Source organism: Puma concolor, chromosome B4 (assembly GCF_028749965.1).
Source record: "Puma concolor isolate L17-30 chromosome B4, mPumCon1.1.hap2, whole genome shotgun sequence".
NCBI classification, from domain to species: Eukaryota; Metazoa; Chordata; class Mammalia; order Carnivora; family Felidae; genus Puma; species Puma concolor.
This window is the reverse complement of record NC_141673.1, coordinates 99,228,343-99,256,341: the sequence shown is the minus strand read 5'-3', so window position 1 is coordinate 99,256,341 and position 27,999 is coordinate 99,228,343. Positions and strand designations below refer to the sequence as shown.

Below are 27,999 nucleotides of genomic sequence, written 5' to 3'. Positions count from 1 at the left end.
TTTGTCAATATCATCGCCCACGCAGAAAAATTCTTCAGTTTTCCCTTGGCACTTGATGACTTACCAATGAGGCCTCTGTTGCCTGAGCCTCTGGTCTTTTTTGCAGCCTATCTTTCCAGCCTCATATCAGCATTTTACTTTTGTGATCATTTACGGAAAACAACACCGTAAGTAGTTTTTTGAGCATTTATGTGCTAGGCATTTTAAAAGACACTGGAAATATAAAACCAGTTATTATGTAGTTTATAGTCAAGCGAGGGTGGAGAACATTAATCAAATATTCACTCAAATACTGATATAGGTAAGACCCAAAATGTGATAAGTTCTGGGAAGGGGTATATAATGTTGGGATATTTGACCTCGTCATGGAGCTCAGAGAAGATCCTTAAGAATTCAGCTTTTTATGGAGAGTGGTTGAGAGTTCACTTGATAGAGAATAGAGAAAAGAGACTTCCAGATACAGGGAAAATGTCTGTCAGACAGTGTGGTGAAATTGTGGATGAGTTCCTGAAATTAGTCTAATATGGTCATGGTATTGGGAGTTTGGATAAGTTTTGTGTAGAAAGACACTAAGTAAGCGAGGATTAGAGCTGACTGGGATTTTTCTAGGCTGTGTTATGGAGTTTGGTGTTATTCTAAATTTGTTACTTTTTTGACATACGTTTTTAAGTTTATTTATTCTGAGAGGGAGACAGAGAGTGTCTGAGCAGGGGGAGGGCAGAGAGAAGGAGAGACAGAATCCCAAGCAGGCTCCCTAATGTCAGTACAGAGCCCAACACGGGGCTCTATCTCACAAAGTGTGAGATCGTGACCTGAGCTGAAATCAAGAGTCCGGCACTTAACCGACTGAGCCACCCAGGCATCCCTGGTGTTTGTCTAAGAACGATGTTGAAGTGTTTTTCAAAAGAAGGGTTGTATTGTCAGTATGTGTATTTTTAAAATATCACTTAGGTTACGTGGTAGAGAATAACTGAAACGGATTAGGAGTAGAACAAGGAAGGCCTTGTTAGGTCAGTCACTTAATATTTTGGTACTTTTGTATTAAGGTTGTGAAAGCAATGAAGGGAAGAGGTGAGATTTGAGAGGTATTTAGTAAAAACACTAACAATACTTGGTTTTGTGGGAGGGAGAGTGGATAGCAATACAGAAAGGTAGGCCAGATAGAGGGTGATGACGACACAGCTGGACTCTAAGTTGTGACATTTCTTGTCTTGTGTGGTGTGCCATTGACTGAGACACTGAGTGCTGGAGGATGGTCCCTTTCATGAGGAAAGTGATTGAACTACTTTTTTTTAAAGAATTTTTTTTAATGTTTATTTATTTTTGAGACAGAGACAGAGCATGAACGGGGGAGGGTCAGGGAGAGAGGGAGACACGGAATCCGAAACAGGTTCCAGGCTCCGAGCCGTCAGCACAGAGCCCGACGAGGGGCTCGAACTCACGGACCGCGAGATCGTGACCTGAGCCGAAGTCAGATGCTTAACCGACTGAGCCACCCAGGCACCCCATGATTGAACTATTTTTATATATTGAGTTTGAGATGCCTTTGAGATTTCAGATTTCATATGTTAAATGTCATTTATTAACTTTCTTTGATATAGTAGAGACAGTGTATGCACACTTGCTCGTAAGCAGGGGAGGGGCAGGAGAAGGAGAGAGAGAATCTTAAGCAGACCCCACACCTAGTGCAGAGCCTGATTTGGGGCTCAATCTCATGAGCATGAGGTAATGGCCTGAACTTAAATCAAGAGTCAGATGGTCAACCAACTGACAGCCAGGTGCCCCAACTTGATATGTTATATAAGCACTACCGTATATGGGTCTGGTGATCCGGGAAAAGTCTGGGCTAGAGATGTAAATTTGATTTTGATATGAATTTCTTCGTAAAAATGTAATTAGGTAAGGATATTATAGAGGGAAACTGTGGAGAAAATAAAGACCGAAGTTTCGAAACCACATGCAAAATGAGAATGGGGATTGAATAACTGATAATTCAGACGAAAAAATACATTCATTCTATCTTCTCAGTTTCTACAACATTTCATTTTCTCTATTAGCCTTCCTAAATCTCTGAGAAATAGTACTATACCCACCCGAATGAACACACACACACACACACACACACACACACCCCTCTGGGACACACGTGGCCCTCTGGACTTTGATATATTCTGAGTTCAAACTTCATGTGGTGTCTTTCCGTCAGAGAAATGGAGACTGATTTCCTGCGGTGTGGGTTACAGTTGACAAATCCACGGATTAATTTTCCCACATTTTTGTTCAGCTATCTTAATTTGAGACACCTGGGCACATTTCATGCTCCGGGTCCGCCATTTTTCTTCTAGTGAAAACCTATGAAGGAAGAAAATGGTTATCTTTACATCAGCATATGTCCAGAGACTAAAGAGGGCCTCAGAAAATAGTTTCTAATTTTTAAGATAAAAACATGAGTATTTAAACAATTTACACAATATACAATATGGTGGGTAAGGTAATTCTTCCCACCCTCAGTTTTATTTTGCAAGGGAAGTTAATAGTCAAGGTTATATGGATAATGCTAAAATGGCACTTCTGGTTTTGTTCATTTAAAAACTGTTGAAAAGAGCGGAAATTTACATTTTGTAAACTATACTTGTGGTCTTTTTTTTTTTTTTTAAGAGAGGGAGAGAGAGCATGAGTAGAAGGAGAGAAAAAGAGAATGTTAAGCAGTCTCCATGCTCAGTGAGGAGCCCCAAATGAGGCTCAACACCATGATCCTGGGATCATGACCTGAGCTAAATCAAGAGTTGGATGTTCAACCAACTGAGCCACCCAGGTGCCCCTAAACTTGTGCTCTTACAAGAGATTTCACACTGGTCAATTTGCCTCTTTAATAAAATAAAAGGACGCTATTGGCAAATCCTGCTTCCCATCCCTAAATCTTCTGAGTGCGTGGAGTGAGATGTCTTTTTTTCCTCGACTTTCCGAGTAGACCATTTTATATGAATATTTGTCAGATCATATGATTCGGTAGGGAAATTTATACCTGTTTCCTCAGTTCAAGCCCAACAGCATCAGACGACTCTTTCTTGTCATACAGTATGGGATTAAAATCACAAAAAAAGCTAAAATACAATAAACTCACAGATGGGAGTCAAAAGGGTTGTTGTCTACCCAGGTCCATGATTCCCCTCCAGGTGGAATAGTCAAGCCAATCCAGTAAAACACTCCAGTATTTAGGTGCTTCCATAGGAAACTCTAAAGAGAATAGGAAATATTATAGGAAACAACTGATCGATTCTTATAGATACAAAAAATAAATTTCCCAAGAGGACCTTTTGTATGCTGGTCCTACACGAGAAGCAGGGATTGAACTTCACACTTTTCTAATGGATCATACCGGAGGGACAACGTACCGCACTACAATGTCGTAAAGTATGCGTGGTTGCCGGAGATCCTAAGACTGCGAGGATAAGCTTCCAAATTTGAGTCCTGGCTCGACGATTGATTGCTGTGCATCTTGGCACAGTTGTTGAATCTTTTTACTTGTGTTTTCCCCAATCTCTGAGACTCAGATTATAGTAGTACCTATCTCAAAGAGCTTTGTTATTAAATAACATTATTCTACACTGCTTGGAACATAATAAATTCTCATTACATAAATGTTAGTGGTTATAATTAATTACAGGTAAGAAATAGTAGATAGAAGCAAGAGAATATACAGGGAAGAAAGGAAGCAATATCTGAGCTGACATGGTACATATTGTTCATAGTTTCTTAATAACTTTTTCTATAGTAATAAAACCCCTGAGCCATATCTATGGCCAGACATAGTAAGGATATGTTTCCCAGGCTCCCTTTTGGCTAAGTGCGACCATGTGACTAATTTCTGGCTAATGGAACACAATTCAAGCGCTACTGAAATTCTAATCAAGCACGTAAAAGGTAGGGCTGTATCCTTCCATTCATTATTTCCTTCTTTTCTGATGGCTAGAATGTCCACATGGTGGTCCATCAACCGGAAATAGGTGGACACAGACAGCACTCTACAGACAAGCCTAGGAATCCATAGCTGTACTGGACTAAAACGTGAGTGACATAACCAATTGCATAGAGGAATCGATACATTTTCCCCCTATTTTAACACTTCAACATTGGAAACATCAGACACTCCCTGGCTCCTAGTAGTTTAACTGGGAGTTTTGTTTTTGTTTTCTAATTGTCCTAACGCTTTTAAGTGTACTAAAGGGATATCTTATAAGTGAAACTGTTTGAGAGTCAATAAAGTGAACATCTACCTTGTTTAAGCTACGGTGATTTTGGTTCTCTGTCACATGCAGCTGAACTCGTAGGCTAAATGTCATAACTGTTTGTAAGAAAATAAAGTCGTTATGCACGCATACAAGACAACGTCGTGTTGTTCCATTGAATTATCTTTGCGCTATGGTAAAAAAAATCGGTTGACTAAATTTTTGTAGGTCTGCTTCTGGCATTTCTATTCAGTGTCACTGGTCTATCTGTCTTTTGCCAATTCTACGCCATATTAACTAATTTTGCTTTATAGTAAGACTTGAGATCGAATGCTATATCTTCCATTCTTCTGCTTGCTTTGGGGCTAGTTTGTTCTTTTCTTAGTTTCTTTTTTTTTTTTTTTAAGTAGTGTAGATGACTGATTCTACATTATTTTCTTTTCAAACATAAGCACTTAAGGCGATAAATTTCCCTCGAAGCTCTGCTTAAGTTGAAACCTGTAAATTCTGACACATTAAGATGTTGTTTTTAGTCAATTCACAATATAGTTTAAAAATTTTGCTCTGAACACTTCCTTTTTGACCCAGTCATCATTCAGAAGTGGGTTGTAGAATTTTCAAACGTTTGGAAACTTTCCAAACACTATTCTGTTCCTAATTTCCAGTTTAATTTTCTGAAGGTCTGAGGCATGCTTTGTAAAAGATCTATTTTTGAAGATTTTAAAAGTTGATTAAGTTCTCACATATGGTCTGTCTTCATCAAAGTTCCATGTGTTTTGAAAAAAAAAGTGTATTCTGATGCTGTTGGATACAGATTTCTATAACATCAATTAGGTTTAATTGGTTTATAGAGTTGGCTATTTATTTGTTTGTTTGTTTATTTATTGGGTTGTTTTTTCAGTTACTCAAAGTGACATGTTGATAACTCCAACAGTATTTGTGGATTCCCCATTTCCTCTTAGTTCCATCAGTGTTTACCTTGCTGATATATATATATATATATATATATATATATATATAATAAAATTTATATATATATATAAAATTGATTCCTGTTGTGGGATTCAAGGGCCAAAGGGTGGAATATTATGGACCAAATTGTGTCTCTCCAAAATTCCTGTGTTGAAGCCCTGACCCCCAGGACTTGAAAATATGACTGCATTTGAAGTCAGAGCCTTTAAAGAGCTGATTCAGCTAAACTAGGGCTATTAGCGTGGATCTTAATTCAATCTGACTGCTGTCCTTATAAGAAGAAAAATTTGGGCACACGGAGAGACACAGATACACCCACACAGAGGAAAGACTATGTGAGGACGCAGTAAGAGGTGGCCGTCTGAAAGCCAAGGAGAGAGGCATTGGCCAATACCTTGATCTTGGGACTCAGCCTTCAGAACTGCAAGAAATTCATTTCTCTTGCTTAAGTCATTAAGTGTGTGGTCCTTTGTCACGGCTGCCCCAGCAACCGCATACAACTCCTTTATCATTTTGCAGTATTAACCCCCCTTTTTTTTTTTGCTTGTTTGTTTGTTTGTTTGTTTGGAGTGTCCTGTTTGTTTGGGTCCTTTTATTTACCTCATACCCAATGATTTGACGCTAACTTGACTTGACAAAACCCACTGGTTTTGTGCGTAGTAATGAAACGAGGTTACTAGTCTGTCCTAGGGTTGAAGTTAATCGTTAGGAGGGTGGGTTTCTCATCTGTTGCTGCTCTGGTAATCCTCGGTGCACCTCGGGTTTCAAATTCCTGCCGTGGCATCTTGTGTCCAGTGGTTTTGGTTTGTCTGTGTGCCAGGGAAATGTCTCCTTGACCTGAGAATTTAAGTCTCCCTTCTCACCATGCCTCATGAAGACCTCTTTGCGCATTCTTCTTCCTCCCTTGTCCCTCTCCCTTCTTGACTTCCTATTTGAAACTTGTTAGCTTGATAGTTAAAGGCAGCGGAGGCAATGGCCTTTCTTGTTCTGATTATGCCTCAGTCTTAGGCAGGCACTCACCCTGTCTTCTCTGTGCGGCTTTCTCTGTTCTGCTGCCCCTCCTCTGAATGTAGTCGTGGTCCCATTATGTATTCTCGATCCTCCCACGGGAGTATTTTCGGTTCCCAGTCCTCTTTCTCACCTGCAGTGGGTTTCACCAGCGCCCTAAAGGCAGCTGTCCTTGTCACCGGCACGCACATTAAGGTTTTTGTGCCATAGCACAGTTAACAGACAGGGGGACAAGGATCTAGGTGGAATTTCTTGCCACTTCCGCATGACTGCTCTTTTCTTCTTCCAGGTCTGTGCCACAATGGACACTTTCTTATGGTTCCTTCCAATCTTTTCTTTTCTTCTTTTAATGTTGATTTGTTTTTGAGAGCAAGAGAGAGACACAGGGAGACAGAGCGTGAGAGGGGAAGGGCAGAGAGAGATGGAGACACAGAATCAGAAGCAGGCTCCAGGCTCCGAGCCGTCAGCCCCGACCCCGACGCAGGGCTCGAACCTACAAGCCGCGAGATCATGACCCGAGCCAAAGTCGGACGTTTAACCGACTGAGCCACCCAGGCGCCCCGCGCCCCTCTTTCCAATCTGTTCTTTGAGAGCCAGTGACGTTGACAGAAAAATAGCCTTCCAGGGTTTGTAGAATTCCCTCATTTCTAAAGAGCCCAGGAGCCTCACACTGTTCTTGCACCTTACTATCAGCCTGAACTCATCTTTAAATTATTTTGACTGAACTCTTCTTTCTGATGTGTAATGCCTGATTTGTGTATCCCAAGTGAGTGAGGATGTGTCTTCTCTTTCCCACAGGTACCTGTTTCAACATAGATTTTGGCCCTGCAAACCTGCCTTTCCCATGGATCTGAAACAAGTTGGCAATTTATAGTTAACTGGCTATTTCTTATTGTAAAAGTTGTAGTAACATTTCTTCAAGATCTTCGCATCTTGCCGTGAAAAATTTCCTTGCTTTTGTTGGTTTGTTTGCTTAAATACTTCTTTTTCTCATTTTCTTCTTCTTCCTCCCCCACCCCTCCTTTTTCTCCTTCTTTCTACTTTCTTTTTTTTTTCTTTGCCATAGGTGACACATGGGTTTTCTAGGTGGACTTATAATTCTCTTCCTTTCACTTTATTCTTAACTTATCTGAAAGCTAGAGACGGATTTGCTAGAGAAATTATTTTCTGTTTCTTGGAGTAATTATTCTTCTGTAATATATATCTTATCTATCTGACTTTTACTTGCCTTCTTTGGAGAAATTTGGAAACGGAAATATTTATGTATAAATTCTATGCTAATTCCTTTTAGATTCTTATCTATCCGTGAAAGAGAACAATTATACCTGGCCCATTCAGTTGTTTAGGAATAATGTGAAGGGGTGTAATCTGAGCTGGAAGAAGGAATTTTCTATTAAAATATATTGTCTCAGTCTACTGGTCTCCCCCATCTGGTTTATTGATTGCCTAGAAGATATGTCTTTTCTGTATTTCAGCATCCTTCCCTTTGATGGTGAGCAGGAAATAGATGAGGTTCTTAGTGAAATATTTCATTGAACAATTTCTTCGTGCAGTGATTTATTATTTATCCCTTCCAGAGCATTCTGATGAGAAGCTTTCCAGTTGATACCTGCTTCCCCTTTCTTGCCTTAAAATTGACCTCAAGGAGAAGAAAACAGTTCTTACTCTATCCTGGATTCAGCTCATATTTGAGTCAATTTGAGCTGCATCTGATAGACACTCTTACAGGTTGAGATTTGGTGTTACACCGGTTACAGTGAGAAGATAGTTTACTTCTTTTTTCTTTTTTTAATTTTTTTTTAACGTTTATTTATTTTTGAGACAGAGAGAGACAGAGCATGAACGGGGCAGGGGCAGAGAGAGAGGGAGACACAGAATCGGAAGCCGGCTCCAGGCTCCGAGCCATCAGCCCAGAGCCCAACGCGGGGCTCGACCTCACGGACCGCGAGATCGTGACCTGAGCTGAAGTCGGACGCTCAACCGACTGAGCCATCCAGGTGCCCCACAAAACTTCAATTTAAATTAAGCCAGTTAGAGAAATACTCTGCTCAAGGAAGAAGGTCCTTAATGAGGACTATTCTGTATTTCTTTTCTCTCAGCATCATCTTAATTTTAGCTGCCATGATATCTGACTCCAGCCTTTGTGAATATTGCAATAAACATGAGAGATGAGGGAAGATATTTACCATCTTATATTTTAAAATGGAATCCAGTAAGCTATGGGGATCCCTGGTGGAGAAGTTAGGTGTAGAGTAGCAAATGAATTCCTCCAATCCATAGCCACTCCCTCCCAAAAAGCTTAAAAATAAACATGCAGTTCAACAATTCATTCAACCAACATTTATGTAGTTAACAGGAATGAGGCTTCACATTATTTTCATAGAAATTTCCAAGTATGTAGCACAATAACTGTAATGAAAAGTGTGAAGGATGCTATAATCTCCAAGTTTGATATCTCACCATATCGATGAAGTCTCGAATCACCATGAGATGTGAATTTTTCATGGCACAGTCATTTTTACTTTCATGCCAAGATTTATTAGCTTCAGCAACCCAGTAACATTTCCCCCCGTGTAGCCTCCAGTCTTTCGAAGGGCATGATTTATGAGCAGTAGAAGAGTTGAAAGAAACTGGAAGGAAAAAGGATAAGTAATTAAATTTTTTTTTTCAACGTTTATTCATTTCTGGGACAGAGAGAGACAGAGCATGAACGGGGGAGACACAGAATGTGAAACAGGCTCCAGGCTCTGAGCCATCAGCCCAGAGCCTGATGCGGGGCTCGAACTCACGGACCGCGAGATCGTGAAAAGGATAAGTAATTAAAAGAGACTTAGAACTATATCCCTAATACCACATACAAGCTTCTCAAATTTTGTTAAATTATGGTCTAAAGCTTTCTTTGACAAAAGTATACGCTTTTCTCAAGGTGGATTTGGAAAGAATACAGATTAACAGAATTTCAACCATGTGTATATTCATTCTTCCATTCTTTTTCTGTTTAATTCACTTAAAAATATATCATATTTTCTATCAGCAAGGCAATGTATAAGACACTAGGATCAAGACTGTATAGGGTCAATGCAGACACTGCCTGCACTCAAGTCTCAGGCAGATAAAAATTCTAAAGTAAAATACAAATTAGAGATTTTAATTAGTGGTCCACCATTACATCAGACATTTTGGGAGTTATCTATCACACTGGAATATATTTTCTTGGACAAAATTTGCATAATAAGTGGCCCCCAAAGCTTAAGATAGATTGATCCTCCCATATAAAAAGGATCTTGACATCCCCAAATGTGCTTATAACAGGTAGTTTTGATTTATAATATTTGCCAGTAGGTTTAGATGATGACTCATAGCCATCCTGGATATACCAGTAATTTATTGCTCTTGAAATAAATATCCTTTAAAAACACACATACATATACACAGAAAATGACTTGAAGGCACTGAAACATGAACAAAAGCAGGCAGATTTTGGAGGGGAAGTGACACTTGAAATAGGTATGGAAAGGTATATATTTTTTATTTTTACAACTTTTAGCTTAAGACAGCCCAATGTTGGTGCCATGTAGAGTGAGTAAAATTTCAATAGACAATCTGCAGTCTTTTGAGACTAAAAAAACAAGACAAAAACAAAAACAAAACAAAACAAAAAAAACAGAGAACAGAGTTTGAAGCAACCACAGATATTGAAAATGGAGGATGACTCCCATGAAGAAGAAAACATAAAGGATGTGCACCGAGTTCCAAGTATAACAGTTTTCCAAGTCGCTGCCTGATGCATGTGAAAGCTACATTATAGCTAAGGGTAAAATAATTTATTTGGGAAAAAAAATAATTTGTTTGAGATTTGAGCTACTGCCCAAAAGATAGATATTTTTGTTTGTTTGTTTTAGAGAGCAAAAGTGGGGGAGAGCGGCAGTGGGAGACAGAGAGAGACAGAGAGAGAGAGAGAGAGAGAGAATCTTAAGTAGACTCCACATTCAGTGCAGAGCCCCCATGTGGGGCTCAATTCCACATTCCTGGGATCATGACCTAAACCGAAATCAAGAGTCAGACCCTCAACCGCTCAACCAAATGAGCCACCCAGGAACTTCCCAAAAGACAGAAATTTAAATTTGAGGTCAGCTATACCAAGTCCCTGCTAAAATAGGAAAATCAACACTGTTTGGAGAAATACATCAGCATACAGACTTCTCAGCATAGCCTGCACAATATCCAAGGGCACAATCTCCAAATACTTGACATAAGAAAATCAGGAAAATATGACCGATTAAAAAGAGAAAGGAAATCAATGCAGCACAACAGGAAAATGATGCAGATTGAGAATTATCCCCAAATATTCTAAAGCAGCTGTTCTAATTAGGCACAAGTATGTAAAAGAAAATATGTTTGTAATTAAAAAATGGGATACTTCTAAGAAAGAGAGAATTTTTACTTTTGTTAAGAAATGAAATTTATAATTAAGAAATGCATGATATGCAAATTTCATTAGATTGGGCTTAAAAGCAGAGAATTAGCAGGAAAAAAAATGTTTAGGGAACTTGAAATTGTCCAATATAAAAAAACAAGGAAAGGGGCGCCTGGGTGGCGCAGTCGGTTGAGCGTCCGACTTCAGCCAGGTCACGATCTCGCGGTCCGGGAGTTCGAGCCCCGCGTCAGGCTCTGGGCTGATGGCTCAGAGCCTGGAGCCTGTTTCCGATTCTGTGTCTCCCTCTCTCTCTGCCCCTCCCCCGTTCATGCTGTGTCTCTCTCTGTCCCAAAAATAAATAAACATTGAAAAAAAATTTTTTTTAAATAAAAAATAAAAAATAAAAAAACAAGGAAAAACAGTTGGAAAAAATATACAAAGTCTCAATGTTTTGCAGGGCAATATAAAAATATTTAACAGACATGAAATTGAAGTCCTAGAACCATCGGAAAGAGAAAATAAGGGGAAAAATGGTAATAGTTCAATTTCCTCCAAATTATTTAAATATATAAATCTATACTTTCAAGAAGCTAATCAAACCCTAAGCAGGTATTTTTACATACGCAAAAATAAAATAAACTGCTTGCAACAGAGAAAAATCTTGAAAACAGAGAAAAATTGCATGCCATTTATAGGGAAACATTAAAAAAAAAAGCCCTTTCACGTAATGAATTATGGGGGGCAGAATATAGTGAAAAACATCTTCAAATTGTTGAACAGAACCAAGAAACACTTAACTGTAGAGAACAAACTGATGGTTACCAGAGGGGAGGTGAATGGTGGGATAGGTTAAGTAGGTGATAGGGATTAAGAAGTGCACCTGTGATGAGCACCAGGTGTTGTATGAAAGTGTTGAGTCCCTGTGTTGTACAGCTGAAACTAATCAGATATTGGTCCAGTGGTTTTGCATTTTCTGATTTGATTCTTGGTCAATTCTTATTATATATATATATATATATATATATATATATATATATATATACACACACACACACACACATATATACACATATATACATTTATATATATATATATATATACATATATATGTATATATATATATATATAAAATTTCTGTCTTTCTTTTCTTCCTTTATCTATTCTGGTTGTTGTTTTGCTTAAGCAGACATTTTTAATCTATTCTTTTTACACCTCTTCTGTATCTCCTTCTTTATTTTCCTCTATCTTTCTCTGGATTAAGTGGTAGAGTTTCTCTGATTACCTGCTTGGTCAATTTTTCTCTCTCTCTCTTTTTTTTCTTTTCTTTTTCTCTGCCCCTGTCATTTCTGTCTTTGTATGGGATAAGGCTTCTTCCACTACCACCCCATTTTTAAATGTTTTCCAGGGTTACTTCAAAGACCAAATCAAAGCACACCTGATGAAAGGTCAAAACCACCACTACAAGTAGGGAAATAAAGCAAACAGAGTCACAACAAGAAAGAGGGTACAATACACTCCAAAAAGACCTTCTGAAGGGCCAGGCCCTGGACAGTGTATGACCCCCTTTTATAATAGTAGTGCTCACAGGTGCAGGACAAGCTATTAGGACACATAAAAGACAGAAAACTAGCCAAAATGGTGAAATGGAAGAAATCTCCTCAAAAGAAACTTGAGAAAGAAATGACAGCTAGAGAATTGCTCAAAACAGATGTAAACAATTTATCTGATCAAGAATTTAGAATAATAGTTATAAAATTAATAGCTAGACTTGATAAAAGCATAGAAGACAGCAGAGAATTTATTGCTGCAGAGATTAAGGAACTAAGAAACAGTCATGATGAATTAAGAAATGTTGTAAGTGAGGTGCAAAATAAAATAGGTGCAGTGACAGCAAGAATGGAGGAAGCAGAGGGGAGAATAAGTGAAATAGAACATAAAATTATGGAAAATGATGAAGCTAAGAAAAAGAGAGATAAAAAATACTAGAACAAGAGGGGAGAATTAGAGATAAGTGATTCAGTGAAACATAATAATGGCTGCATCATAGGAGTTCCAGAAGAAGAAAAGAGAGAGAAAGGGTCAGAAGGTTTACTTGAACAAAATATAGTTGAGAACTTCCCTAATTTGGAGAAGGAAGCAGACATCCAAATCCAGGAGGCACAGAGAACTCCCTTCAGATTCAACAAGAATGGGCCTTCTCCATGGCATATCATAGTGAAACTGGCAAAATACAAAGTTAAAGAGAGAATTCTGAAAGCAGCTAGGGACACATGGGCCTTGACCTATAAGGGTAGACACATAAGCGCAGTAGCAGACCTGTCCACTGAAACATGGCAGGCCTGGAGGGAGTGTCAGGAAATATTCAATGTGCTGAATAGGAAAAATATGCAGTCAAGACTCCTTTATCCATCAAGGGTGTCATTCAGAATAGAAGGAGAGAAAAAGGCTTTCCCAGACAAAAACTGAAGGACAAACCAACCCTGCAAAAGATCCTAGGGGGACTCTGTGAGTGGAACACTGCAAAGACTACAAAGGACCAGAGACATCACCACAAGCATGAAACCTACAGAGAACACAATGACACTAAATCCATATCTTTCAATAATTATTCTGAATTTAAATGGACCAAATGCTCCAATCAAAAGGCATAGAGTATCAGAATGGATAAACAACAACAACAACAACAACAAAGAAAACAAGATCCATCTATATGCTGTCTACAAGATACTCACTTTAGATCTGAGGACACCCTCAGCTTGAAAATGAGGGAATGGAGAACCATCTATCATGCTACTGGAAGTCAAAAGAAAGCTGGAGTAGCCATACTTATGTCAGACAAACTAGATTTTAAACTAAAAGCTGTAACAAGAGATGAAGAAGGGCATTATATCATAATTATGGAGTCTATCCATCAAGAAGAGTTAACAATTATAAATGTTTATGCTCCCAATTCTGAAGTACTCAAATATATACATCAAGTAATCACAAACATAAGCAATCTTATTGATAAGAATATGGTAATGGCAGAGGGCTTTAATACTCCACTTACAACAATGGACATAGCATCTAGGCAGAAAATCAATAAAGAAACAATGGCCTTGAATGATACACTGGACCAGATGGACTTGACAGGTATATTCAGAATTTTTCATCCAAAAGCAGCAGAATACACATTTTTTTTCGAGTGTACATGGAACATTCTCCAAGATAGATCACATACTGGGTCACAAAACACCCCTCAATAAATAAAAAAGAAGAAAAGAATTAAGATCATACCATGCATATTTTCAGATCGCAACACTATGAAACTTCAAGTCAACCACAAGAAAAATTTTTGAAAGCCTCCAAATGCATGGGGGTTAAAGAATATCCTACTAAAGAATGAATGGGTCAATCAGGCAATTAGAGAGGAAATTTAAAAATATACGGAAGCAAATGGAAATGAAAACATGACAGTCCAAATCCTTTGGGATGCAGCAAAGGCAGTCCTGAGAGGAAAATACATTGCAATCTAGGCCTATATCAAGAAACAAGAAAAATCCCAAATACAAAACCTAATTACACCTAACCTAATGGAACTTGAAGCAGAATAGCAAAGACTCCAAAACCAGCACAAGAAGAGAAATAATAAAGACTAGAGCAGAAATAAACAACACATAATCCAAAAAAACCCAATAGAACAGATCAATAAATCTAAGAGCTGATTTTTTGAACAAATAAACCAAATTGATAAATGCCTAGTCAGACTTCTCGAAAAGAAAAGAGAGGGAACCCAAATAGATAAAATCGCGAAAGAAAGAGGAGACATCACAACCAACATGACAGAAATACAAATAATTATTAGAGAATACTATGAAAAATTATATGCCAACAAACTGGACAACCTGGAAGAAATGGACAAATTCCTAGACACCCACACACTACCAAAACTCAAACGGTAAGAAATAGAAAGTTTGAACAGACCCATAACCAGTGAAGAAACTGGATCAGTTATCAAAAATCCCCAACAAACAAGAGATCTGGGCCAGATGGCTTCCCTGGGGAATTCTACCAGACATGAAAGCAGAGTTAATATCTATCTTTCTCAAGCTGTTCCAAAAAATAGAAACAGAAGGGAAGTTTCCTGACTCATTCTATGAAGTCAGTATTACCTTGATTCCCAAATCAGAGACCCCACCAAAAAGGAGAATTACAGGCCAATATCCCTGATGAACATGGATGCAGAAATTCTCAACAAGATACTAGCAAATTGAATCCAACAGTATATGAAAAGAATTTATTCACCATGATCAAGTGGGATTCATTACTGGGCAGCAGGGCTGGATCAATATTCACAAATCAATCAATGTGATACATTACATTAATAGAAGAAAGGGTAAGAAAGCGATGATTCTGTCAATAGATGCAGAAAGAGCATTTGACAAAATACAACATCATTTCTTAATAAAAATCTTCAAAAAGTCTGGATAGAAGGAACATACCTTGACATCATAAAAGCCATATATGAAAATCCCACAGTTAATATCATCCTCAATGGGGAAAAACTGAGAGCTTTCCCTCTGAGATTAGGAACACGACTAAGGGATGTCCACCCTCACCACTGTTGTTTAACATAGTGTTGGAAGTGCTAGCATCAGCAGACAACAAAAGGAAATAAAAGTCATCCAAATTGGCAAAGAAAAAGCCAAGTTTTCGCTTTTCACAGATGACCTGATACTCTATGTGGAAAACCTGAAAGACTCCACCAAAAAGCTGCTAGAACTGATACATGAATTCAGCAAAGTTGCAGGATACAAAATCAACACACAGAAATCGGTTCCATTTCTAGACACCAATAATGAAGCAACAGAAAGAGAAATCAAGAAATCGATCCCATTTACAGATGCAAAGAACCATAAGATACCTAGGAATAAACCTAACCAAAGATGTAAAAGATCTGTACTCTGAAAACTATAGAAAGCTTGTGAAAGAAATTGAAGAAGACACAAAGAAATGGAAAAACATTCCATGCTCATGGATTGGAAGAACAAATATTGTTAAAATGTCAATACTACCCAAAACAATCCACACATTCAATGGAATCCCAGTCCAAATAACACGGTCATTCTTCTCAAAGCTAGAACAAACAATCCTAAAATTTGTATGGAACCACAAAAGCCTCTGAATAGCTAAAGTAATGTTGAAAAAGAAAACCAAAATGGAAGGTATCACAATCCCGGACTTTAGCCTCTACTACAAAGCTGTAATCGTCAAGACAGTATGGTATTGGCACAAAAACAGACACACAGACCAATGGAATAGAATAAAGAACCCAGATATGGACCCACAAATGTATGGCCAACTAATCTTTGACAAAGCAGGAGAGAGTATCCAATGGAAAAAAAGTCTTTTTAGCAAATGGTGCTGGGAGAACTGTACACCAACATGCAGAAGAATGAAACTGGACCACTTTCTTACACCATACACAAAAATAAGTCAAAATGGATGAAAGACCTAAATATGAGACAGGAAACCATCACAACCTTAGAGGAGAAAACAGGCAACAACCTCTTTGACCTCAGCCACAGCAACGTCTTACTTGACATGTCTCCAAAGGCAAGGGAAGTAAAAACAAAAATGAACTATTGGGGCCTCATCAAGATAAAAAGCTTCCGCAGTGCAAAGGAAACAACCAGCACACCTAAAAGGCAGTGGACAGAATGGGAGAAGATATTTGCAAATGACATACTGGATAGAAGGTTAGTATCCAAAATCTATAAAGAACTTACCAAATTCAACACCCTGAAAACAAATAGCAGAAGACATGATTAGACACTTTTCCCAAGAAAACATCCAGATGACCAACAGACACATGAAAAGATGCCCAATATGATTCATCATCAGGGAAATATAAATGAAAACCACATTGGGATACCACCTCACACCGGTCAGAGCAGCTAAAACTAACAACTCAGGAAACAACAGATGTTGGCGAGGATGTGGAGAAACAGTAACCCTTCTGCACTGTTGGTGGGAATGCAAACTGATGCAGCTTCTCTGCAAAACAGTGTGGAGGTTCCTCAAAAAATTAAAAACAGAATTACCCTATGACCCAGCAGTAGCACTACTAGGAATTTATCCAAAGGATACAGGGATGTTGATGCATAGGGGCATGTGTACCCCAATGTTTATAGCAGTGCTTTCAACAATAGCCAAATTATGGAAAGACCCCGAATGTCCATCTACTGATGAATGGATAAAGACGTTGTGGTGTATCTACAGAATGGAATACTACTTGGCAATGAGAAAGACTGAAATATTGCCATTTGCAACAACGTGGATGGAACTGGAGGGTATTATGCTAAGTGAAATAAGTCAGTCAGAGAAAGACAGATATCGTATATTTTCACTCATATGTTGGATTTGAGAAACTTAACAGAAGACCATGGGGGAAGGAAAGGAGAAAAAATAGTTCCTAACAGAGAGAGAGGCAAACCATAAGACACTCTTAAATACAGAGAACAAACTGAGGGTTGATGGCGGGGGAGGAAGGTTGATGGGCATTGAGGAGGGCACTTGTTGGGATGAGCACTGGATGTTGTATGTAACCGATGAATCATGGGAATCTTCTCCCAAAGCCAAGAGCATGCTGTATACAGTGTATTTTAGCTGACCATAAATTATATTTTTAAAAAAAGACACCAGCAACAATGCAACTAGGACTTTTAAGGATACATTTAATAAGAAATTATTATATTTGTACTTCTATATTTCTAATAGTAGATACTTTGACCAGATAGTATGAACCAGTGCTTCTTAACCATTTCTATATTATGGAATATAAAAAAAATTTCTGAAATGTAGCAAGATAAAAAAATAAAAGTCTATGGTTTACCAATTAGTCACCTAGATCTTTATAGCTCAAGAAGCTTAAGGCATACAAATGCTAAGGCACAGTGTTGAAAAAACTCTCTTTTAAAGATACTTTTCTAGAAGATAATTATATCCTAAAAGAATTAGATAAAAAAGTATTGCTTAGAAGAGCCCAGGTGGCTCAGTCAATTAAGCATCCCACTCTTGATTTCAGCTCAGGTCATGATCTCAGGGTTGTGGGATCGCACCCCACATAGGGCTCTGCGCTGCTTGAGATACTTTCTCTCCTTCTCCCTCTCCCGCTTGTGCTGTCTCATTCTCTCCCTCTCTAAAATATGAAAATAAAAATGAAAATAAAAGTATTGCTTTGCTCGTAAGAAATAAGGAAAATTGCTGAAGGGAGGCACTTAGCTAGAAGTCGAATAGGAAGCATTTCCATAAACGAGTTCATAAAGCAAGGTTGCCCTCAAAGCTAATCATTTATTTGTTTATTGATATCTTAACACGTATGTGTTTATTTATTTATTTATTTTAACGATATTCAGTGCCCATCCATGATAAAAACTATCAGCAAACTTGGAATAAAAGTAACTTCCTTAATCTGATTAACATATAGAAAGTATTATACTTAATGGTGAAATACTGAAAGTTTTACTTTTTAAAAATTGTACTTTTTAATTTATGTGTATTTTGTATTAAATTATTTTTAAATTTACATTCAAGTTAGTTAGCATATAGTGCTATAATGATTTCAGGAGTAGATTCCCGTGATTCATCCCCTACATAGAACCCCCAGTGCTTATCCCAACAAGTATCCTCCCTAATTCAAAGCTAATGATTTATATCAGTTCTAGGGTCCTAAATCCAGACCTTGGGTTTGCTGAAAAGTGATAGAGTGAGCCAGTGAGAATCTGGTTAGTCCAGTTTATTCAATTTTTTTTTTTAACATTTATTTATTTTTGAGAGAGAGAGAGAGAGAGAGAGAGAGAGAGAGAGAGAGCGTTAGTGGGGGAGGGGCAGAGATAGAGGGAGACACAGAATCTGAAGCAGGCTCCAGGCTCCGAGCTATCAGCACAAAGCCTGACTGGGACTTGAACCCACAAACTGTGAGGTCATGACCTGAGCTGAAGTGGGATGCTTAACCGACTGAGCCACCCAGGAACCCCAGTCCAGTGTCTTCAAAAGCACCTCAAGTCATTTAACCATTAGCCCCTCACTCCCTCCCCGCAGATGAATATGCAACCAATCTTTGCAAGAAAGTATTTTTCTTTTAGAAATTCCATCAATTGAAATCATTCAAATTAGAATAAAAACATATCAAATGCTTTAAAAAACAAGCCACGTTGCAGGATACACAAACAGCAGATTTGGTCACCAAAGACTTTAGATATTTAATTCATCATATGTATCAAAAATCATAATGTTTTAAATTATTTAAAGAATAAAAGAATAAGTAGAAAAATGATCAGAGAACAGGAGACTATTGAAAGCTAACACAAGTGTGATTGAAATTAAGTCTTTAGAATTGAACACTGTAATCCCTGAAATCAGACTCCATGAATGAGTCTGTAGTGTAGACCCAGGAAAAGAGAGCATCTGCAAAACATGTCTGAAAACATTGCCTTCGGCACAAATCGATAACTTTGAGGACACAACGGGATGCTAAGAGAAATGGAGGGTAAGCCTATTGCACATCTAATTTAAATTCTAGAAAGAAAATAGAAGGTAGACAAAAAAATTAGAATTGATGGCTGAACAGATCTATTTTTATTTTACATATTTTAAGTTTTATTATTTTATTAAGATCAAATTTAGAATTGATGTTCTTTCCTGATGAATTGATCTAGGAATCTAGGAGAGGTGACATACATCTATAGCAATAGGATGAGGATTAGAAAACAAGTCTAACAAAATTTAAAGCTAGAGCTTTATTTAATAACACTAGTATGACCTGTGTCCCCGGCATAGTACATTATAGTACTCTTGCTCTGGGGATGGCGTCCCACAAAATTTTCCTTCAGCGTCACACCAGTTAAAAAAAAAAATTTAACATGGGTTGTATCAGACAGTTTTTAGAATGTGGTCAAGGGGGCTTGGAAATATCAAAATCCAGTTTAACGTTTTAATGAATTCTCAGAATTTGAATGTACTCTGTATTATGGACTGGTAAGTCTTTCTAATAGAATTATACCTGGATGTTCAGAAGAAGAATGGTATATAGTTAAAATTAAATTAATAGATTTAAACATGTAATAAGGTCTCTGGAAAATAGAAAGCAGAAAGGCTAAAAGTAATTGAGTGTTTTCTTGACTTTTAAAAGCATGCAGGGGCGCCTGGGTGGCTCAGTTGGTTAAGTGTCTAACTTCGGCTCAGGTCATGATCTCACGGTTCGTGGGTTCGAGTCCCACGTGGGGCTCTGGGCAGACAGTGCGCAGCCTGCTTGGGATTCTCTCTCTCCCTCTCTGTCTGCTCCTCTCCCCCTCTCGCTTTCTCTCTCTCAAAAATAAATAAACTTTAAAGAAATAAAAGAATGCAAATACATTCATATGAGACAGCAAGAAAAAGACCAACGTAAGATTACCATTTATAATTATTTTGCATTTAATAACATCACCTGGTAAGAAAAAAAACTACCTTGGATAATCATGGACTTTAAAAAGGAAAATATTTTGATCACATTGTACATCCGCACATGCCCCAATAGAAATATAAAGAATAAAATGCAAGTATTTCAATGAAATACCTTTACATTTAGTTAGAACTCTATATAAGCTCATTTTTCTCCTTTGCCTTGTAACTCTGAGTATTTTTGTCATGGACTGCAATGGGTCTATAGAAAGTAATGATCTCAACCATACCTCTGCAGGTGCAGAGGAACGTTTCTATTCAGATATATTCAGGAAAAACCAAAGCTACTGTCAATGCCTGGCTACTCAGGGATTAGACAATATATAGTAATGTTACCTATTGAGGCGACTGTTCCAGATTTATTTTCCCCGGCACAGAATTTCTCTTTTGATTCATCATCCATTGTATTATGTCTTGCAGAATTGAACTGGGAAACTGATGAAAGAAGAAACATATTTTCCTAACTAAGTAAAAAAACACAAAACCATTGGGTTCTAGTGACTAAAGTTCAATCATGTAGAAACTCTATAGGAACTTAAATAATTAACATTCTAAGGGGGAAAACAACATTATTTTCCCCAAGATTTGGACTTTCCTTTGGACTCTTAATCTTATTAATGTTAACTTTGGTGAAAATGAAAAGATATGATCTGGGACCAGATGTTGTTCACCTGATTTTTTCCTGGAAGCTTCATACTTATTTTAATAAGCACAAAATAACCAGCCATGGATATAAGCCTCATTTGGAGAGTTTGCGTTTAATGAAACACAATTATATCAAGTGTTAAGGACACTTGTTTCAATCAAGTGTCACCTGATTCAGGGAAAGGATTTTATTTTCTTCTACGAGTTTATTTATTTATTTTGAGAGAGAAAGGGAGTGTGTGCATGCACATGCGAGTAGGGGAAGGGCAGAGTGAGGGAGAGAATTGGGGTTCCATCTCATGAACCATGAGATCATGACCTGAGCTAAAATCAAGAGTCAAAGAATCAGATGCTTGGGGCACCTGGGTGGTGCGGTCAGTTAACTGCCCGACTCTTGATTTCATGGTCAAGAAATGATCTCATGGTCATGATCTCAGGTCATGATCTCATGGTTCGTGGGATGGATCCCTGAGTCTGGTTCTGTGCTGACAGCACAGGCCTGCTTGGAATTCTCTCTGTCTCTTTCCCTCTGCCCCTCCCCTACTCATGTTCTTTCTCTCTCTCACAAAATAAATAAATAAACTTAAAAAAAAAAAAAAAGAAAAAAGAGTCAGATCCTTAATCAGCTGAGCCACCCAGGCTCCCCTCAGGGAAAAGATTTTATATGTTTTGATCTGGTTCATAATTGTTTCAATACTTTGCATGTAAATGCTATATATAGAAGTATAGGGTGAGCCCGGAGTACTTTTTCTACAATGACAAATATTTCTGTCTTTCTGATGGCCATTGAACTGAAATTACCTTTGTAATTTATAATTTCATAATAATGTGTATTAAGCAATTAAATATTTAAAATCTATTTTGGTAACAATTCTATTGGTAAAAAATACGTTTTCTTGACAAACTGATGTTTTAGTAACAAACAAATCTATTAGCTTAACATAAAAACATATATAGAATAGGTTTTTAATGCTAATTATTTTTGCTTCCCTCCTCCCTAATTTTATAGCTGCAATTAGACAACAGACTAGTTATATTAAACTAATGAAACAACTGATCTTTCTGGGGTTTTGGGTGTGCATCTCAACTAGAGGTTCGACCTGGACTTCTAGGTCTTTCCCATTCTGGAATTCTATCACTGTGCCTATTTCTTCATAACTTCCAAGGCCATTCATAATTGCTAATACCATTTACAAGGATTCTTGATGTAGGCAGGTATGCCTTGGCCTGTTTTAGAGTTTGATTTAATCTGGAAACCTGGATTCCTTGCAATATATACACTCTGTGTGTTACCTTAGTTCTATAGACATTTGTGAAGAACTTTTCTCCAAGCATTTATTCAACAGTTAAAAATATTTGCCATATGAATAATTGGATTATGCTCAGTTATGTTCAAAGTACATGAGTAGAATTTTTAAATGGTTTATTAGGAAATGTTTTCACCTATTGATTTAAGATTGATAGTGCCCAGGACTAGCTCATGTGAATAAACTTGCAAATTTAAACTTATAAATTTAATTTCCTTTCATCGGAAAATAGTTTTAGAGCAGCTTGTATATAGCTCAATATTAAACTGCATTGTGCAGTTCAATCATAAAATATAAATATATTCTTGACATTTGTTTCTTTTATCAATGAAAAGAATCCACAATTATATCACATACTGAAGTTCTATGGAGAATCTTTCATTTTAATTGTTTCAAATTTCATACTTTTTGTGAAGTTGTACTGCATTGTTTAGGGAACCATTGAACAGCAAACACAATTACAACAGGTCACTAGAGAAAAATACTTCAGGATAAATGAATAATACTGATAATTACTTACCCAAAATGCTCAACACAATTACTATTACAAGAAGGATGATGATAATTGCACATCCAACTTTCAAGAAAATTCCATGATGGTGAGTATCTACAAAATTGGATAGATTGGAGAGATAAAATTGGATAGTAACTCCAGCAGATATTTCCGTATATGGTGAGAGGTAAGAGGGGGCTCAATAAATTTTCTTGGTTATCATGCTTCTAAGTTACTCTTCTTTGAAATATATAGACCCAGCTTCCTTTTTGCGGGTGCATGCACACACACATACGCACTCACGCAGAACGTATATACTTTTCTGGTTTGTGAGGAGGGGACTTATAAAACTTTGAATGGGTATGAATTTTTGTTTGTGGGTTCATTGCACTTATTCCACAGCATTACAATGATCTACTGTGTGCAGTCCTAAATTTTTGTATAAGACTGAGACTCTCCAGATTCTCTAATAAGTTTATTGACAGCACCCACTGATGTGGATTGATCCATTCTTTTCTCTCATGTAACATGCCTACATACTGTGGTACATAACTGTGTATTTTAAAATAAAGTACTCTTAGAGATTACCTCAGCCAACATCTGCACATTAATGGGTATATTCAAGTCCACAGCCACATAGTTATTTGATGACAGAGCTGAGATCAGGCCTCAGCTGTCTTGACTGACTACCAAACCAGTGGTTGGTTTGCTGTTCACTCTATCTCATTGTCTTTGGAGTAGTCAAAAGATAATAATAAATCACAAAAAAAGGACTTATTAGCTTTGGCTGATAATTAAACCAGCCATCTCTAATGCAAAATAATTGCAGCATATCAATTCCACTAGATAGATGATATATACACTGAGAAAGTAATAAAATAATTAATGTTGATACATAACCAATTACAAAGTCAAGCATCAAGACCGGTTAACCTGAATGCTTATTTAGTGGTCTATCATTACAGAGTGCTTTGTTCTATGTTCAAATTCTTACTGTTATTGAATAAAACATCTTTAGTGGGATTTTAATTGTCAGAAGATAAAAAAGGCTGTGTATTTTCATTTATCATGTAGAACAATGAGAATGGTGCCAGTCAAGGTATAATCTCAAGAAGAATGTGATGGTATCCCTACACACGTTTTTAATATAAAATAGACATGTTTTTAATAACATGTTTCAGGTTACAGACCTAAAAACTTACAGAATAAAATTTCAGATTTTGTGAAGGGACTGACATAAGGGATATTAGCTCATTTTTTTGACCCTCAAGGTACGATTTACCAAAAGTGTGAATTTCTCAATTTTAGCCTGGGATATTCTCAGTGGCATCATACTTTTTCACTTTTTCACTTCAGCTCAATTTCATCATGACCACCCTCTTTGTTTTATATCTTAAAGAACAAATGAACCTATAATATCTATTGAGTGTGTCATGAGTTCCATTTATTTATTTATCTATTTATACATTCATCCACTTACCAAGCATCTACTGATGGCCTGTTAGGTACTTGGTACTATGTGAGGTGTTGGGGATGCAAAGATTAAGAGATTAGGGACAGGGTCTCAGCATTTTTGAGGCTCTAAAGAAGTAAGGAATATGGTAACTTTAAGGAGCAAAGAGAAAGACAATAGCCAGAGCAAATTAAGTAAAACATATGGAGTTAGAAGAAGACTAAGAACCTGACATATCATATGTAGGGCTCTAGAGGACATGACAATTCAGTGTACCAAATAATTTTTTCCCTCTACTGTGATATGACACATGAGAACAGAAGTTGTATTTATCCAACACTAGGGATATGCAGTGAAAGAGTAATAAAATATTTGATTTCTGGTCATAAGCACCATTGTGGGTAAGTAATTTAATCTTTATATATTTATGTTTTCTCTCTTTAATACTAGAATATTGAACTAGATGGCATTAAAGATGTTATCTCCAAATCTCTAAACGTGGAGAGAAGTAAAGTTCTATCTGTAAGCAAAAAGGAAATCAAACCCTGGAATGTAGAATTGAAAACACTGGTTTTGTTGCTTGAAGTGAGTTAAAATAATGCTAGAAAAATGGACTAATAGTGTGAGAATTTTCACAATGGGAGAATAAGAATGCAATTCTATTACACATTATTTTTCAAATTAAGTTCTATCTTCTCATCGAAAAAGAAAGCACCCAGTGTAGGGAGAAAAGAAAGCAGATAAGCTTCTATTGGGCAAGTTAGAGAGGTGACATTTAAAAGTAGGGAATAATATGCTTTTGCAATCGGAGAAAATCACACATCAGTTTCATTTCATAACAAATTTAAAAATATAAAAGAAGAAATACATTCTGTGGAAATATAGAAAATCATACATTATATTCATTCTACAAGGGCAAACGCAATGAGATTTTAAATTACATAAATATTTTATATAAACTATTTTTTTATTATTATTATTTTAAATTATTTTTTAATATGAAATATATTGTCAAATTGGTTTCCATACAACACCCAGTGCTCATCCCAACACGTGCCCTCCTTCATGCCCATCACCCACTTTCCCCTCCCTCCCACCCCCCATCAACCTCTATCCTAGAGAAAAGAATGGAAATGCAACATGAAATTTTCCCTAGTACTTTGGAGGATAAAAGACACATTGAATTTTAAAATCTATCAGTTTTGAGTGGTTTGTGATTAAGGTGCAATGTTATCTTTAGCTATATGCCTATCTCTTCATATTCCAAAAATATTCTATTACTCAATAGTCACTAATTCTAAACTTCATGAAATAAAATACTAGCATTTCATGTCTCCTTAGTTTAGTTTAACATTGTTACCCTATCAATTTGCAAGTTTCAAAAAGATAATTAACAATGTGAATAGTAGCCAGGAATTTTCCCCTCTGTATAAATAAATGTATCATTCTATACTAAAAGGGCAGGTTTAATCAGAGGTATATAAAGTGTAGAGAAAAAAGGGGTCATGAGTACAGATGTCACTGTATGAGTATAAATGTTCACTGCAAGAAATGCAAAGAATCGAAAGTTTACAAAAGCCAAAAGCGAAGTTCTGTGTATTAAGAATAGAATTATATATAACACCCAGTGCTTATCATAAGTGCCCTCTTTAATATCCATCACCCATTCAACCCATACCCCCAACCCCACCTCCCCTCCAGTAACCCTCAATTTATTCTCTATAGTTAAGAGTCTGTTTCCTGCTTTGCCTTTTTTCTCCACTCCCCCCACCATGTTGATCTGTTTTGTTTTTTAAAATTGCACATATGAGTGAAATCACAGGGTATTTGTCTTTCTCTGACTGACTTATTTCACTGAGCAAAACACTCTCCAACTCCATCCATGGTGTTATATGTGAGTGATAAATCACTAAATTCTACACCTGAAACTAATATTATACTGGATGTTAACTAACTGGAATTTATAAAAATTTGAAAAAGAAAAGCATAAATTACAATTAACTTTATGAACATTTGTTTCACTAAAAACATTCACTCTTATCCTTGCATTTTTCTATTTTTTAGTAAGACATATACAAGCACAGGACAGAAATAAAGGAGATTAGAAGTAAAATATTAATTTTAGAAGGACCCCTAAATCCAACTTACCAGATTTCTGAAGTGAAGATGAATTTCCTAGAGAAAAAGCCCCATCAGTTTTAATATCCGCATAGATTATATCTCCAGCCATTGCACATATTAAAAACAGAGAGACGAAAAATGATGTTCTGCTAAGGGAGTTTCATAGTTCTGCAAATACATTTCCGGTAAGTCAAATAAACTGAGATGAACAATTTTCTTTTGCTCTCCCAAATTTGGTGGATTTCTTCTATGAATAAGTGACAAAGCAATGTGTTCAGTCTTACCAATCAAGACAAGAGATTTCCAAACACTTCATGATAGGGAAGAAAACTACTATTCGTACAGGAGTTTCTTGCTCTACAGTTAGTTTTCTGCCTAAATTTGGAATAGTTTTCACTTTTGATATTACCACGGATGACCTCCTGCCATTTTTTCTTCTATAAACTACTTCCTCTTTTAGTTCAGACATATATTCTCTGGCAGAAATTCTGTGACCATTCAGCATTTTCTCCAAAGTGGAATAGCAATTTGGAAGGGAGGACAAAGAAAAAGAATGATTTATTTTGAGAGAGAGGGAAAGCATGAGCAGGGGAGGGGCAGAGAGAGAGGGAGAGAGAGAATCGCAAGAAGGCCCCGCGCTGAAAGCGCCAAGCCCACGGCAGGGCTTGATCTCATGACTATGAGGTCATGACTTGAGCTGAAATCAGGAGTCAGACACTTAACCGATTGAGCCACCCCGGTACCTGAAAACGAGGGATTTTATAATGGATGTGATAGAAATAACTGATAGACTTCTCATCTTGAAATGCATCGTATTTACCTAGGTAATACCTTTTTCACCTAGGTAAAAATTCCCTTAGACCTATTCCTTCTTTTCTATGTTTTATAATATGAGCATCAAACTGAGTTAAAACATGGATCATGCAGAGGATTTCCAAGCTGATAATTATATTTAAGGGACGGAAATAAATTCTATGTCAAAATAATTCAAGGTTATGCCATTAAAGAAAATAAATCTTATGTTTAAACAGGGTTCATAGAAATTTCCTGTTGAATGCAATGTATAAAACGTAAATTTTGATCTCCTGTTTTTTCTAAAGTTACACTAAAATCATATTAAAGGAATAAAAATGTAAAAGTCTCAAACAATAACAAAAAAGAAGTGAGTTCTAACAGATAAGGAAAAAAAACAGTTCGTGGAAGATAGAGATATCATCATTGATGAAACAAAGTAGAAGAAAGTGACGTCTAGAATATTCATAGGGAAGTAACTGAGGAGAGAGCCCAACTACCTGTGAAATTCTCATAAGACTCAGAGGTCAGAAATGCCAGATATGAAAAATGACAGAAAGCTTTAGTTCATAAGCAGTAGATTAAATGGGCTTCTGTACCGGAAGGAATTGGTTTCCTCAATATCCACCCAAATACGTTGCATGAAATTATTTAAACTGCAGTCATCCTTAATCCCTCCGATCCAAGGATTTTACCTATATTAACCAAATAGCTAGAGAATAGATCTTGGTTTTCTGGCATCGAGGGTTCTCTAATGGATTCTGACTCACAAGGCTTCTGACCCAGGATGGGCTATACGTTGACCTCATGACCACTGTGACACTCTCTCTTTCTTGGGATGTTCTAAAACTCTATATGTTGAACTGAATTTTATACATGAAAAACTGACGTTGAGAGGTTATACGAAGATGGTTGCATGACCACACATTTTTAGAGTGAGGATTTGAACTTACGTCAGTCTGAAGTCCATAGTATACTACAATAATGCCTTCTAGATTTTGAGGGTGAGAATGACATTTTATTCTTCTTCTTTGTTATATCCATCACTCAATCTATGCTTGAAACATAACAGACACTTAATA

At 37.0% G+C, this 27,999-nt stretch overlaps 2 protein-coding genes across 3 annotated transcripts in view; both read right to left on the bottom strand.

The window, feature by feature from the left end:
* Window positions 1–27,999, bottom strand: part of LOC112867878 (C-type lectin domain family 2 member A) — a 435,003-nt gene that overhangs the window by 221,781 nt on the left and 185,223 nt on the right. The gene's annotated exons all lie outside the window — the stretch shown is intronic.
* CLECL1 (C-type lectin like 1) lies at window positions 173–26,538 on the bottom strand. Of its 2 annotated transcripts, XM_025930100.2 has the most exons (6): window positions 26,153–26,533; window positions 22,579–22,665; window positions 20,443–20,541; window positions 8,670–8,839; window positions 3,125–3,237; window positions 173–2,352 (listed from the first exon to the last, which is right to left on the bottom strand). In XM_025930100.2, the coding sequence occupies exons 1-6, from the start codon at window positions 26,232–26,234 to the stop codon at window positions 2,238–2,240; spliced, it is 666 nt and encodes a 221-aa protein (XP_025785885.2). In that variant the 5' UTR covers window positions 26,235–26,533; the 3' UTR covers window positions 173–2,237. The 2 variants fall into 2 exon arrangements, with proteins under 2 accessions (XP_025785885.2, XP_086570234.1); XM_086714108.1 differs by lacking the exon at window positions 22,579–22,665 and having other exon boundaries at window positions 26,153–26,538.

What these genes read in the sequence shown, in the direction of transcription:
- CLECL1 (XM_025930100.2), bottom strand. Translation starts at nt 26,234, where the DNA reads ATGGCTGGAGATATAATCTATGCGGATATTAAAACTGATGGGGCTTTT. An exon ending in ATCTTCACTTCAGAAATCTG is followed by an intron (nt 22,666 to 26,152) that starts GTAAGTTGGATT and finishes CCAATTTTGTAG; the next exon opens with ATACTCACCATCATGGAATT. An exon ending in AATTGTGTTGAGCATTTTGG is followed by an intron (nt 20,542 to 22,578) that starts GTAAGTAATTAT and finishes TTCTTTCATCAG; the next exon opens with TTTCCCAGTTCAATTCTGCA.